Genomic DNA, 16,090 nt, shown 5'->3' with positions numbered 1-16,090 from the left:
ACATTTGTTTTAAAAATTCCCTATTAGGAAATTTAATGCATTAAACTTTTAAACATTTCTGTTAATAATGTTAACCTGTATTTGTTTCTATTTAAAAGTATTTTATAAGTAACTGTGCAAACCAAACACTAACAGACAAGATAAAGTAATTCACATTTAATTTAATCAATTAAATTTTTCATTTACTTACAGAATGTGGACCATCGATAACTTTAACTATATCTCTTGCTTGAATTTGGTTTTGCTCCGAATCTAGAGCAACTGCTCTTCTTGTGTTAGGTTTTTTCATTACTGACTGATGCTTAACTTTTACTAGCTGGAATAAATAAAAATTAGTTTATGTACAATAATAATTTATGTAATTTGATTACATTAAGGTGAGTAATTAGGATTTAACAAACCTTTCCATGCATGTTTAAAACCTGAAAGTATTCCTTTTCTAATCGTACAATTACTCCAACTGTTTGAGGACTATATGAAACAGATATGAAAAGTTATAAGATTATAGAAAGTTTTAATAAAGATTTACTATTAAATTAATTTATCTAAATCATACAACTTTACTGTTAAGATTAAATACAGTATATCAAAAATATTCATAAAACATTCACTACTTCAAAAACTAGTTGTATGAAATGAAAATACATACACAAAACCAGTAAAGAGATTAATGTTCACACACTCTCTCCCTTACATGAGAGTGAAGAGAAACTGTGGTTCCTCAAAAGCAGAACATAGTTATCCAGAGACCATCATTAAGATACTGTACCCCACAATACATTTCCCAAGGACCAGGCTTATGAACTAAAGGTGATTACATACAATATGACTGTCTAACATTTATAAGAAAATTGCCAAGGTGACTAAAATTAGGATTGCTTACAGGAGAAGTTCAACATTTTTACATTGATTAGAAATGACAAGAACCTAATGGTGGAATGTTTCTTGCCAGGTGTATATGCTAGCCCAGCATCTTTCAAGCTTTTTGCTCATGTGACCCAATATATTTGTAAAGTTCTGCCAGCCAAATGTTTATTTAAATTTTTTAAAAAAACCTGGTAAACTGGAGTCACTATATATAACGAAATAAAAGTATGAAATATTGATAGCAACTTCAATATGTGTAATGTAACATTGAGTAAATTTATATTAAGAGCAGTTCAGGCCAATTTTGATTTCTAATAACTTAAATTTCAATAATAAAAAAATGAAACTGAACAATCTTAACAATGAAATATCAACAAATATCTTAAACCTTTTACTAATTGGTCTTTTTGTTTGTTTGTGTATGTTAATAAGCATAAAATTTATATATAATTTGTTTTAATAATTAATATTTTACTTTGATGTAATACATGAATATGATAAGAAAACCACTAGATAACTTCAAACTAGAAATCTAAAGAATTTCAGTTAACAACACAACTTAATCTAGTACTTCACATATAGATTACATTTCAAGAGTATTTCAGAAATATATATAAAAAATTAATAATAAAATTCTACAACGTAACAAATAATACAGCATTAATTTAATAGCTTTATCTGGTTCAAAAAACTGTGGCAGAACATAATGCAATTCATCTATAATTAGTGAGAATAGAAATCCATCACACATTAACTATTCAAGAATGTGTAAAATATACTTTGTCTCTTGTATTTATGTTTGCTTTAAAAAGTTTACCATGAAAATATATAAATTAAAATCATAAATTTCATACTTTACTTGAATACCTTATATTTAAAGAATAGCCAAATATGTGATTTAATACACGTTTTACTCAATTTTATAATTTTTCAAATAGTAATTAATAATGGCTTATAAATTAAGATGAAAACATGTTTGTTAGTAAAAGTATTCCTAGATTCATAAAAGTATTTAACTATTTTTACTTTCCTAGCTGTTATATTGTGTAACAGACATGGCCAACAAGTCAATCAATACATCATTTTTGTACAAACATTGCTAAACCCAATATATAATATAGCTAAATACCAACCGAATGCCGAATATCTATCGGGCTAGTATAAGGCTAATTACTAAATGAATTATGTGACCAATTTGGCTCTAGAGGTAAGCGTTAGGCACCATCTCTTATTAACATTAATAATTATATTGTATTTAACATCATTGGTTGGTTGGTATTTAACATCATTTTTGATCAATCACAGATAAAATGCTTGTTAAAATGCAGAAAACATTGTAATAAAACTGGTGTGCCAAAGAGAATCAAAACTTATAATTTTTGTCGTAAAAAAAAAAAAAACATAAATGGGGATCCATTTAATTTATATTTTAGTGTTGTTACAAAATTAAACCTAGAATGTTAATTACTGTGCATAAATACAGTGAAACCTCGGTTAACGAACGTCCTGGTTAACAACCAAATCGGTTAACGAACTTTTATTTTGGAAAAATTTTGTCTTGGATAACGAACAAAATTCGGATAATGAACTTAACGGCTTTTTGTGTCAAATTTGTAAGCTTGCCGGCTTTTAGGGAAAATCAGTTAATCGTGTGTCGGTGATGGTCTAGGATTCATTCGTACGTTGGTGTGGCGGAGGAGACAAAGATGACAAGTATTTTACGGTGAAAATCGTTTATTAGAACGGGAAGATGCTTACATATTTGAGGTAGTTGGAAATAGCACTATCTAGAAATCTACAGTATTTTCTCTCGGCACTGAGAAATGGCGTATCGCTGGTCGTACGATAGTGCAAGCTGATCAGTCATAGCCCCAGAGCGGACGAGATGGGTTCGCTTGGTCACAGAAGCGATGGTAGGTGACAGAGCTGCAACAACTGAAGTGGTCCGCGAGACACAACACAAATTATAGCGGGCACAACTTCAGGCTTAATCCAGATGAACACGACACAGATTAATCGCCGTAGAATTTTTAGGAAAACTGCGTTTTGATCTTGAGATTTGGGGTTTTTATAGTATTTCTTCATTGAATCTCACCTTACAATTAGTCCTGCATCCCATTCCTCGCTTCCCGATTGTTTTCTTCTTTGTCTCCAGGTGAAAACAGAAACCAGATCAGGTCACGAGAAAGGTTTGTTCCGAGGCGTTTATTTGACACCTGTTCGTCAACTCTGATTGTTGATAAACCTATAAGCCTTTCGCTCATAATTTAGCCTATTGTTTCTGCTATCTGTCATTTTACAACTTTAACGACTGTATGTAATGTTTTTATACCCGTCAAATCTTTCCCCTTTTCCGAAAATTTAACCTAGATTGACTGTTTATGAGCACGTTTTCCTATATTTTCATTAAAGAAAACCCATTTTACAAATAAAATTACAAAAATACTGACGTCTAGAACGGATTAATCGTATTTGAATTAATTTTTATGGGAAAAATTGCTTCGGTTAACGACCGGACTCGTGGAACGGATTACGTTCGTTATCCAGGGTTCCACTGTAATTTCATTAGAGAGGATTATTAAGCTTTTATGAAACAAAAATGTGGAGTAGATCACTGGTGCCTTTGACTTGTGAAAGTCTTATCACTATAAGTTGGCCAGACCTGGAATATAGTGTATGGAAAGTAAGACGATTGATCAAATAATGAACAGCTGGTAATTTTACATTTCTTGACATTTTGACACTCCATGAGTAACCCACACACTGAAAATTTGAGAAGGAAGGGGGGAATCACTCATAGTAGTCGCACCTTGCTAATGATGCCAACTTTACATAAATAAATTACAACTACACAGTTAGACTGAGTGTTATCTGTTGGGGCTTAAACATTATCACTGATAATGCAGATAAATGCACTGGCAGTTTCATAATGCTGTGAGACATTTCAAGCTGATACAAAAAATTTTGTATTGTATTTGGTTTGAAAAACTGATTTTAGTTTGAAGAGATCAGCTAAGCTAGGAAAATTTCATACTTAAAAAGTTAAAAAAGAAACTATGCTTTTTCTTTAAAATTAACTTCCTAAATATATATCAAAAATTAAATATTTATAATCCTAAAACTTAAAATGATTTTTATGTAAAAAATCATTTAAAGAGATTTTCATCTACAGATTTTAAAATAATTTATAATTAAAGAACAATTTAACAAGAATCACACAAGAATTTATGGTTTAAAATGCCATTTTTAGCATTACAACTATCAAAGAAATTACTTACTCTAATTGTACAAGATCACCCCATTGGAACTGGCCCAAAGAGTCTACACCTGTTGCCATATCTGAACATAGTTGAAGATCTCTAGGTAATACTTTTAGCTTTAAAATAAAATAAAAAATTTAATAAAAACATCTCACATAAGATCCAAAATACTTTGAAAATAAATAATTAAGACATAATTCTTACTTCATGCATTGTTAAATCTGAAAACAAGACGACAAGATTTTCTTCAACTCTAACAATTAATCCAGTGTCTCCTTCATAACGTCCACCTATTACTTTAACATGGTCTCCCATTTTAAAATATTTTCTTAACTCATTAGCTTGAAATTCCAAAGGATCCTACAAGAATTGTAAAATAAATTTTTGACAATTCAAAGAAAGAAAGAAAAAAAATTAAAATTATTCATATTTAGACTATTTACTTTTAAATCTTCATGTTTAGGCATCATTGTAATTTTATTTCCATCGACAGAAATGACTTTTCCTTGCAAATGAATCAATTCACCTTCTGATACTTCTATATTATCCCCAGCTGCAAAATTGTGACTCTGGTTTTCTTTTCCTCTTCTGTCAGTTACTGAAATTTTTCATTAAAAAATTAGTCTTAAATTTACATTTGTTGGTAATTTTATTAATAATATTGTTAATATNTATATCCTGAAGGGCTCGGTGTACCTAAGCATAAAATTTTAATTTTAAATATTGAATTTTAACAATTTTAATTTTTATGTTTTATTTTAATTTACCTTGAAATCCAGTTGGAGATGGTGAGGCTTGATATGGAGAATATGTATGATCAGAACTGTACATTCCAGTACTTCCAGGTGTTTGGGGAGTGTAGGGTCCCTGTGGAGTTTCTGGTTGATAACCAGGTGTGGCTGGATTAAAACTTGGTGATGGGGACGGCTCGTCAAAATGATAATCCTCAAAATCATTTGACCTGAATAATGGCATTAATTATTATTATGAAAAACCACTCTTAATAGATCAGTTTAATTTTAATTATTTTCAGTCTACCTTGCTGGAGTGTTTGCATTTGTTGGGTCCCAAGCACCACCGTGACTTGGAGTTCGACTACCTTCGTGTAGGGGTGTCTGGCTTCCATAATGTGGTGTTCTACTTCCATCGTGAAGAGGTGTCTGAGAACCATACATTGGTGTTCTCGATCCAATACCATACATTGGAGTTTGACTTCCATAAATTGGAGTCCTGCTGAATGATGCCACTTTTGTGGTACCACTGTATTGAAAGTTCAAATTAAGTAAGATCAATACATATGTTAAAAATTTATAGATCAAATATTAGGAAAAAAACTTGCCCAATAACAGCAATTCTTGTTCTATCTACAGAAATAGTCTGACATTTGGAATGCAGTTCAACACGAGCAGTGGATTCCGTAGCATCTTTTACAATGCCTATATGTCCTGTTAAATTCGATAAATTTAAATAAATTATTTCAATCATGAAATAAACATCTTTAAAATGAAATTATACCTTTGTAAGGACCCTGGGTAATTTTTATAGTTTGGCCAATTAATTCATTATCTCGTCTCCCCCTTCCTCTTCCCATTCCACCTCCTCCAACAGGTGACTGACCTCCACCTGAAGGATGCATAGGACTAGAGATTCTTGGAGACATGTAGCCAGCTACAGACGACGTTGTTGATTGCTAAATAATTAATAAGAGTACATTATTAAATATTTTTTATGTACAGAATTTTTGATCACATGATCACAAATTAATGAAGAACAAATATGATAATTCATATAATTATCCACCAAATAATCTTAGAAATAAACCATATTTTTATCTTTACTTCATAAAATTAATTCTGTAGTTATAGAGAATGGACCAAAAATCAGTTATATTCAATCATTTGAAATATTTTTATAGTTCATTTATTTATTCTTACAAATTTAAATACAAAAATATTTTCAATGAATAATATATTTATGTTCTGTTAGATTCTATAACTATCAAACAATAAATTTAAATTATCATATCAGAAATTAACTGGGGTCATGAAGTTGTCATCATATAAATAATTTTAAAAAATGTCAGAAATGAAGTTGTTAATGCTATTGGATAAATATCTGAAGTAGTATAATAATATTGAAAAATTTGAATATGGTATATTCCAATATGCATTGAACAGCACATTAGTAAACTGACACATTAAAATGTATTCTAATATTCACTAACGAGTTCATTGGTGCAGCAACCAATGTCTGTTGCACTTGTCAGGCTGTGGGTATGGCAAGTTGATTCATTAGTTTAATTTACTAATAGGAAATGATAAAGGATTGTGGCCATAGCTAGAATCCACTAATTATCATTTGCTATATATTTTGCTATAATCAAAAGACAAATTTGCAATATCCTATATATATATATATTATATAAAAACAACCCTGCTAAATTTCAAATTTTAGGTTTGTCGTCCTCAGATGTAATGCAAAATAGACAACAACACAACTAACACACAGAAATTTGTAATGAGTGTTTTTTTTTTACATTTTTGGGCTCATGGAGTGTCAAAAATGAACTGAGGGGAGGTCAAAATTTGTTTGATCATCACTCTTTCCTTGTTATATTCTTTAACAACCAAGAAATTAACAATTATGAAATGTAGTGTCATTTAATGAATAGGAGCTTGAAATTTTTTTGCCGACACTAACTCAACAATAATATTGTTTCGTAAGTTGGGCTAAGTAGATTCTTGAATATAAATGATAATTTTAAAAATTAAAAATGCACCATGTGATTCCTTTTTGACTCACATAATTCACAACAGAAGCTTAATAATCATATTAAAATATAATTTCACATCAGTTTTAATATTAAGTACGAGACAATAACTTTATGCTAAAACTACATCCATAGCACACAGTTTTAGATAAGATTTAAATAAATATAAACATAAAAGAAATTAATACATTATTAAATTTTTGTCTTTTAATTTTCTAATTTACAATGTCTAATAATTGCTTAAATGTAAGGACTAATCTAACAATTGCTATGCTACATCCAAAAAGTCTATAGTTCAAAAAAATATTCTCACATCATGTCAAATACAAGATAGATTTGCTGACTTAATTTTAATATTACATCAAAATTTTAATAGATAGATAGTCTTTAATAGTATTTTCTCACATTTATCTATCAGATACTCTTCCTTGAGATAAAAGTATTGTAGGTTAAAGAAATATTGATTAGAAATAAAAAAGAGAGTTATTGTACATTTATAAATACAAATATAAAATTAAATCTCAATTTTTAAATGAAGAAATGTTTCTACAAATTGTATAAAGAGAATAATTATGAATTAACATCTTCAAATTATTAATGAATTTTTAATAAAATGTTTTTGTTATTCCATATTAATCCATATAATGTATTAAAGTTTGTTAATATTATACAACAATAAACACACACAAATTAAAAAAGAAACGCATAATGCTAATTAGCATCATTGTCATTGACTGATACAGAATATACATGTTCTTCACAGTGAAAAATTAGTAAATGCTTTAAAGATATATTCCCCAAAAATCTCACAGTATCCCTTTGATAGACAGATTAAAATCAATGCAACTTTAACATTGAGTGAAGTTGCCATACACCACTAATTGCCATACAGTAGCGCGTCGTTTATCCAAATCAATTGGGGACTGGGGTTGTTCAGATAATCAATTATGTACGAAAAAATATATTAACCTATTCCATGTTGAAATTTTTCTCCATTGCATGTCGCTTCGTGTTGAATTTTTATCAATGTTAAGCCTAACGAAATTTTTATAATAATAATAATTGTGGCTATTGTATTGTTAAAAATTATGTCTTTATTTTGTACAGACAAAATAAATATATTGAAAAAAATAAATAAATAAATACTTTACAAGTTAATCTAGTATCAAAAGACATTTGATTCAGCACGACGCACAGTCCTCAGAAAAACACTACACAAAAGTGCTAGTGCTGCCAGCTAAAACACACACACCAACAAAAAAAATATAGGAGTAGCCCAAGACATAGCCAAAGGTTGCAGCACCACAGCACTAGCAGAAATTTAAATTTGCAGACTGGAATGCTTTCAGTTAACTCAGTTAACTCAGTTAACTGAAAGCATTTAAGTTTTGGTTGACCGACTTTTGGATAAACAACACTCTACTGTCATTTATAGAAAATATATTTCGTTTTGACTATACATACATAGATGAGTCTTTGTCAATTTTCTCTCTCTTCACAAGCTGTATGAATTGTTATTGCCTCGTACAGTATGTGAAGGGACAGAAAATTGACAAAGATTCATCTATGTATGTATAGTCAAAACGAAATATATTTTCTATAAATGTCATAATTTGTCCTGGCAATTTTTTATTTTTTACCGCTCTACTGTATTTGCAACAAAAGATTGCAAGTTAGAATTTAACCAATTACCATTTTCTTTACTTTCAGTACATGAATGCTTATTAACTTCTAACTATAGATCCTTGGTTGTGAATATAGCCGTAACATTTTTCACCTGTTAATGAGCCATCTCCAGCAAATTCATTTGCAAAGATGGCTCTTTAACCAGGTTGAAATGTTAGCATTATTTAAGTTCATTCACTATAAAAGATGCATTGATTAATTCAGCTGAGTACTAGTTTAATCTTATATTTCTTTAATATCTACATAATCAGTTGATAATCTCCGTATTATATAATAAATGATTTTATTGCATAATAATTTACTTATATTCAAAAAGTTACAATATTGTCATTTTTTTTTTAAATTATACAATATCATTTTGTAATTAATAATAAATTTGATGGATACTTTAACTAGATTCAAGATACTTTACTAATTCAGAAGTTTCATGTTTTATTAAAATGAACTAACTAATTATTATGCCTTTTTGTCCTTTTTTTTTTTATCTATTTATAATTTATTTTGTATACTAGTACTTTCTATGTATTAACAGGACTTATTATACTGGAAAATTATGGATGCAGATATTTAGTCTTACAGTTCAAAAATAATGTTATTTATTTAGTTCACCTGTTCCAGTATAATAAGTCCTGTTAATACATAGGAAGTACTAGTATACAAAATAAATTATGAACTAACTAATATTCTCACATTACTCAATTTCTTAAACATAAAACTTCTGAATATTTATCAACTATAAACACGATTCACAAACTTTTATGTAACAATTTACTTTTTAAATAATTCTGTATGTATCCATGTTTTGCACTATTAAACTATTACATAATTATATTGAAAAAAATCATTTAACAAACTTACTCTTGAACTACCAGCCTGTACTAAATGTCTTGTTTTACACACAAAAATTCCACCATTATCCAGCAGCATACGTGAATGAAGAAATGCAAAACTTCTATAGAGGTGTTTAATTTCACCTTGCCGACCCTAAAAAATTTTAAATAGGAATATTGACATAATTATATTTAATCAATCAATTTTAATAAAAATAAAACAGATATTAAAAATGGAAAACTGAGAATTTGTTTATTTCAACACTGACTGATAATATGCTGTCAAATCTTAATTTTTGGCTACTTCAAATTGTTAAGTATTGTGAATTATAAAAAAAACATGGAATACTGCAGACTATTTTTGTGAAGTGATTCTAATAACTACTTTATAAATATATTCAAAGAATTTTTTGTAAAAAGAAAGTTTCTCAGTTAAATATCAAACTTATTGAATTTTCAAATGTCAAAAATTGGATTTTGGGACATTAAGAAATTATTGAAATCTGAAAAATATCTTACATTTCCACAATATGCCTTATTTGATTTTTACTTTAAAAAACTTTCTGGTTTAGTGTACTTTTTACAATGTTCATTGGGACAAAACTAATGTCACCAAGTGTATCAGAAATAATCACCACCTTGAACATGCAGTAGTCCTCAAAATCTATAAATCAATATTAAGAGAAACTACTGTCAACTACTAGGACCTAAACACAAAGTAACAAAATGCTCATTGTGTTATAAATTATTATTTTTGTCTATTAGTTTTTTGCACACGTCATAATGACACAGCAGAAAGTCAATTTTTTTTATTTTAAAATACATTTGGCACTTGCATATATTTCCGTTCTATTTCCTTCAGTATTTGTGTAGATTAATTAAAGCTTAATCTTTGTGTATATAAAGATCATTCAAAATAATCAATGTTTTTGGTGACCAAAAACATTAATTTTTACCAGTTTAATAAGCCCTTTTTTTTTTATTGCTGTACAAGTCATATATAGATTCATGAGTATACTACTTTGATTTTTAATGACTTTAAATATATTAACTGTTTTTATAAATCTCATTTTTTTTCCTTTTCTATAATATTAGGTCAGTCCATAAGTTCCTGCGTATTTTATGACCTTGTTTTGCTGTTAAAAATGCCAGTCTAATGTGATACTTTTTACACTGAAGTGTTAAATTGGATCTCATTCATATAATACTGTTCAGAATTGGGAACATTTCAGTTGTTTATTTTCGTTAAAATGGAAGTAACAGATGAATATAAGAGACATGTTTTATACTTTTTATTTTTAAGTNAAGAGATTAATGTTCACACACTCTCTCCCTTACATGAGAGTGAAGAGAAACTGTGGTTCCTCAAAAGCAGAACATAGTTATCCAGAGACCATCATTAAGATACTGTACCCCACAATACATTTCCCAAGGACCAGGCTTATGAACTAAAGGTGATTACATACAATATGACTGTCTAACATTTATAAGAAAATTGCCAAGGTGACTAAAATTAGGATTGCTTACAGGAGAAGTTCAACATTTTTACATTGATTAGAAATGACAAGAACCTAATGGTGGAATGTTTCTTGCCAGGTGTATATGCTAGCCCAGCATCTTTCAAGCTTTTTGCTCATGTGACCCAATATATTTGTAAAGTTCTGCCAGCCAAATGTTTATTTAAATTTTTTAAAAAAACCTGGTAAACTGGAGTCACTATATATAACGAAATAAAAGTATGAAATATTGATAGCAACTTCAATATGTGTAATGTAACATTGAGTAAATTTATATTAAGAGCAGTTCAGGCCAATTTTGATTTCTAATAACTTAAATTTCAATAATAAAAAAATGAAACTGAACAATCTTAACAATGAAATATCAACAAATATCTTAAACCTTTTACTAATTGGTCTTTTTGTTTGTTTGTGTATGTTAATAAGCATAAAATTTATATATAATTTGTTTTAATAATTAATATTTTACTTTGATGTAATACATGAATATGATAAGAAAACCACTAGATAACTTCAAACTAGAAATCTAAAGAATTTCAGTTAACAACACAACTTAATCTAGTACTTCACATATAGATTACATTTCAAGAGTATTTCAGAAATATATATAAAAAATTAATAATAAAATTCTACAACGTAACAAATAATACAGCATTAATTTAATAGCTTTATCTGGTTCAAAAAACTGTGGCAGAACATAATGCAATTCATCTATAATTAGTGAGAATAGAAATCCATCACACATTAACTATTCAAGAATGTGTAAAATATACTTTGTCTCTTGTATTTATGTTTGCTTTAAAAAGTTTACCATGAAAATATATAAATTAAAATCATAAATTTCATACTTTACTTGAATACCTTATATTTAAAGAATAGCCAAATATGTGATTTAATACACGTTTTACTCAATTTTATAATTTTTCAAATAGTAATTAATAATGGCTTATAAATTAGGATGAAAACATGTTTGTTAGTAAAAGTATTCCTAGATTCATAAAAGTATTTAACTATTTTTACTTTCCTAGCTGTTATATTGTGTAACAGACATGGCCAACAAGTCAATCAATACATCATTTTTGTACAAACATCGCTAAACCCAATATATAATATAGCTAAATACCAACCGAATGCCGAATATCTATCGGGCTAGTATAAGGCTAATTACTAAATGAATTATGTGACCAATTTGGCTCTAGAGGTAAGCGTTAGGCACCATCTCTTATTAACATTAATAATTATATTGTATTTAACATCATTGGTTGGTTGGTATTTAACATCATTTTTGATCAATCACAGATAAAATGCTTGTTAAAATGCAGAAAACATTGTAATAAAACTGGTGTGCCAAAGAGAATCAAAACTTATAATTTTTGTCGTAAAAAAAAAAAAAACATAAATGGGGATCCATTTAATTTATATTTTAGTGTTGTTACAAAATTAAACCTAGAATGTTAATTACTGTGCATAAATACAGTGAAACCTCGGTTAACGAACGTCCTGGTTAACAACCAAATCGGTTAACGAACTTTTATTTTGGAAAAATTTTGTCTTGGATAACGAACAAAATTCGGATAATGAACTTAACGGCTTTTTGTGTCAAATTTGTAAGCTTGCCGGCTTTTAGGGAAAATCAGTTAATCGTGTGTCGGTGATGGTCTAGGATTCATTCGTACGTTGGTGTGGCGGAGGAGACAAAGATGACAAGTATTTTACGGTGAAAATCGTTTATTAGAACGGGAAGATGCTTACATATTTGAGGTAGTTGGAAATAGCACTATCTAGAAATCTACAGTATTTTCTCTCGGCACTGAGAAATGGCGTATCGCTGGTCGTACGATAGTGCAAGCTGATCAGTCATAGCCCCAGAGCGGACGAGATGGGTTCGCTTGGTCACAGAAGCGATGGTAGGTGACAGAGCTGCAACAACTGAAGTGGTCCGCGAGACACAACACAAATTATAGCGGGCACAACTTCAGGCTTAATCCAGATGAACACGACACAGATTAATCGCCGTAGAATTTTTAGGAAAACTGCGTTTTGATCTTGAGATTTGGGGTTTTTATAGTATTTCTTCATTGAATCTCACCTTACAATTAGTCCTGCATCCCATTCCTCGCTTCCCGATTGTTTTCTTCTTTGTCTCCAGGTGAAAACAGAAACCAGATCAGGTCACGAGAAAGGTTTGTTCCGAGGCGTTTATTTGACACCTGTTCGTCAACTCTGATTGTTGATAAACCTATAAGCCTTTCGCTCATAATTTAGCCTATTGTTTCTGCTATCTGTCATTTTACAACTTTAACGACTGTATGTAATGTTTTTATACCCGTCAAATCTTTCCCCTTTTCCGAAAATTTAACCTAGATTGACTGTTTATGAGCACGTTTTCCTATATTTTCATTAAAGAAAACCCATTTTACAAATAAAATTACAAAAATACTGACGTCTAGAACGGATTAATCGTATTTGAATTAATTTTTATGGGAAAAATTGCTTCGGTTAACGACCGGACTCGTGGAACGGATTACGTTCGTTATCCAGGGTTCCACTGTAATTTCATTAGAGAGGATTATTAAGCTTTTATGAAACAAAAATGTGGAGTAGATCACTGGTGCCTTTGACTTGTGAAAGTCTTATCACTATAAGTTGGCCAGACCTGGAATATAGTGTATGGAAAGTAAGACGATTGATCAAATAATGAACAGCTGGTAATTTTACATTTCTTGACATTTTGACACTCCATGAGTAACCCACACACTGAAAATTTGAGAAGGAAGGGGGGAATCACTCATAGTAGTCGCACCTTGCTAATGATGCCAACTTTACATAAATAAATTACAACTACACAGTTAGACTGAGTGTTATCTGTTGGGGCTTAAACATTATCACTGATAATGCAGATAAATGCACTGGCAGTTTCATAATGCTGTGAGACATTTCAAGCTGATACAAAAAATTTTGTATTGTATTTGGTTTGAAAAACTGATTTTAGTTTGAAGAGATCAGCTAAGCTAGGAAAATTTCATACTTAAAAAGTTAAAAAAGAAACTATGCTTTTTCTTTAAAATTAACTTCCTAAATATATATCAAAAATTAAATATTTATAATCCTAAAACTTAAAATGATTTTTATGTAAAAAATCATTTAAAGAGATTTTCATCTACAGATTTTAAAATAATTTATAATTAAAGAACAATTTAACAAGAATCACACAAGAATTTATGGTTTAAAATGCCATTTTTAGCATTACAACTATCAAAGAAATTACTTACTCTAATTGTACAAGATCACCCCATTGGAACTGGCCCAAAGAGTCTACACCTGTTGCCATATCTGAACATAGTTGAAGATCTCTAGGTAATACTTTTAGCTTTAAAATAAAATAAAAAATTTAATAAAAACATCTCACATAAGATCCAAAATACTTTGAAAATAAATAATTAAGACATAATTCTTACTTCATGCATTGTTAAATCTGAAAACAAGACGACAAGATTTTCTTCAACTCTAACAATTAATCCAGTGTCTCCTTCATAACGTCCACCTATTACTTTAACATGGTCTCCCATTTTAAAATATTTTCTTAACTCATTAGCTTGAAATTCCAAAGGATCCTACAAGAATTGTAAAATAAATTTTTGACAATTCAAAGAAAGAAAGAAAAAAAATTAAAATTATTCATATTTAGACTATTTACTTTTAAATCTTCATGTTTAGGCATCATTGTAATTTTATTTCCATCGACAGAAATGACTTTTCCTTGCAAATGAATCAATTCACCTTCTGATACTTCTATATTATCCCCAGCTGCAAAATTGTGACTCTGGTTTTCTTTTCCTCTTCTGTCAGTTACTGAAATTTTTCATTAAAAAATTAGTCTTAAATTTACATTTGTTGGTAATTTTATTAATAATATTGTTAATATTAAAAAAAAAAAAAAACACTACATTCAAGCTCTATTCCTTCTGGTTGTTCCTCAAACTTTTCTAATTCGGAAAGAGTTGGTTTCACACCATCAGCAATCTGAAATATGAGAATAAATTAAACTCAATTTAAATACTAACAAATATTAATTAACAGTTTACAATGTAATAATTATTTAAGAGTTCAAAGGTCTTACAATAGCTGACATAGCAAAAGCTTTAAACAAAAATCCTTTCCGACTGTAACGATTTCCTTCAAAAATAAGAAAATCACCATCTGTTGTAACTTCTCCACCAATTGTCCTATAAAAGTTTAAGTGAATATAATTAGTAACTTCATTGCTTAATTGTTGTTGCTAACTTTTCTTCAAACAAACCTGATAGCATCAACATCAAATAGCTTTGATGCTGGTCTCTTATTTTTTTTCCTTTTCTCTGGTTCCTACAAAAAAAAAGAAGAAAAAAAAATTAATGTAACAACAACATGGAAATTGTAAACTTAATGACAATGTAAATGTAACAAGCTTACTTACATTAGATGTAGTCCTTAATGCTCCACGTAATCTAGTATAATCAATACGTGGTATTAATTTTAAATGCACTTGATTCTGTGCTGTATCTACAAAATCTACCTGAGTGAAAATATAATTCATTCTGTTATATTAATGTTTACAAACTGAAGTTAAATTAAATTATTCTTTATATTTACCTGAGCTAAATCATCTTTATAAATTCCACGTTTCAATCTCACCCATTGTTTTGCTTTCAATTGAGCTTGTTCTTTAGTGACACGCAAAACATCAACCATTTCTTTAATGGGAACCATCTGTAGGATTTTTAATACTTAGGAAAAGAAACTATTATATAATTACTTATAAAAATTTAATTTACTAACCGTTTGCTGGTACTGTCCCATTCGTAAACTGCCTACTTGCTGAATGGCTTGTTTGACATGGGTCTGTTTATATGCTTCAATATAAATATAACCTTTAACACCTTCAGGAGAGATTACACTTTTTATTTGCAATGGCTAAAACAAATTTATAAGAATTAAATAAAAAAGAAAGAATATCAAATAAATGTTATAATAAATTAAAATTTTTACTTCGTCACTGTATTGATATGCAATGAATTTCCTCATTAATGAAAGTACTGTTGCTTTTTCTTCCCCTATTTTGCATTTAACCATCCACAAATTAGGATCTCTGAAAGATTCAACTAATTTATGAATTTCAAC

At 29.1% G+C, this 16,090-nt stretch overlaps 1 protein-coding gene across 1 annotated transcript in view; it reads right to left on the bottom strand.

The window, feature by feature from the left end:
• Positions 1–16,090, bottom strand: part of LOC111631912 (transcription elongation factor SPT5-like) — a 60,916-nt gene that overhangs the window by 15,659 nt on the left and 29,167 nt on the right. The window contains exons 7-22 of the mRNA XM_023376248.1: positions 15,959–16,058; positions 15,749–15,883; positions 15,563–15,679; positions 15,387–15,485; positions 15,231–15,295; positions 15,051–15,156; positions 14,878–14,953; positions 14,628–14,782; positions 14,389–14,544; positions 14,203–14,300; positions 9,683–9,716; positions 9,442–9,567; positions 5,643–5,817; positions 5,467–5,572; positions 5,166–5,387; positions 4,895–5,088 (exon numbers count right to left, since the gene is read on the bottom strand). Of these exons, the coding sequence (XP_023232016.1) occupies positions 4,895–5,088; positions 5,166–5,387; positions 5,467–5,572; positions 5,643–5,817; positions 9,442–9,567; positions 9,683–9,716; positions 14,203–14,300; positions 14,389–14,544; positions 14,628–14,782; positions 14,878–14,953; positions 15,051–15,156; positions 15,231–15,295; positions 15,387–15,485; positions 15,563–15,679; positions 15,749–15,883; positions 15,959–16,058 (1,964 nt within the window). The remainder of the gene's footprint in view (positions 1–4,894; positions 5,089–5,165; positions 5,388–5,466; positions 5,573–5,642; positions 5,818–9,441; positions 9,568–9,682; positions 9,717–14,202; positions 14,301–14,388; positions 14,545–14,627; positions 14,783–14,877; positions 14,954–15,050; positions 15,157–15,230; positions 15,296–15,386; positions 15,486–15,562; positions 15,680–15,748; positions 15,884–15,958; positions 16,059–16,090) is intronic.

This window comes from Centruroides sculpturatus, unplaced genomic scaffold, assembly GCF_000671375.1.
Source record: "Centruroides sculpturatus isolate CEXI.00-Female unplaced genomic scaffold, Cexi_2.0 scaffold718, whole genome shotgun sequence".
NCBI lineage: Eukaryota > Metazoa > Arthropoda > Arachnida > Scorpiones > Buthidae > Centruroides > Centruroides sculpturatus.
This window is presented reverse-complemented; position numbering and strand designations above follow the sequence as displayed.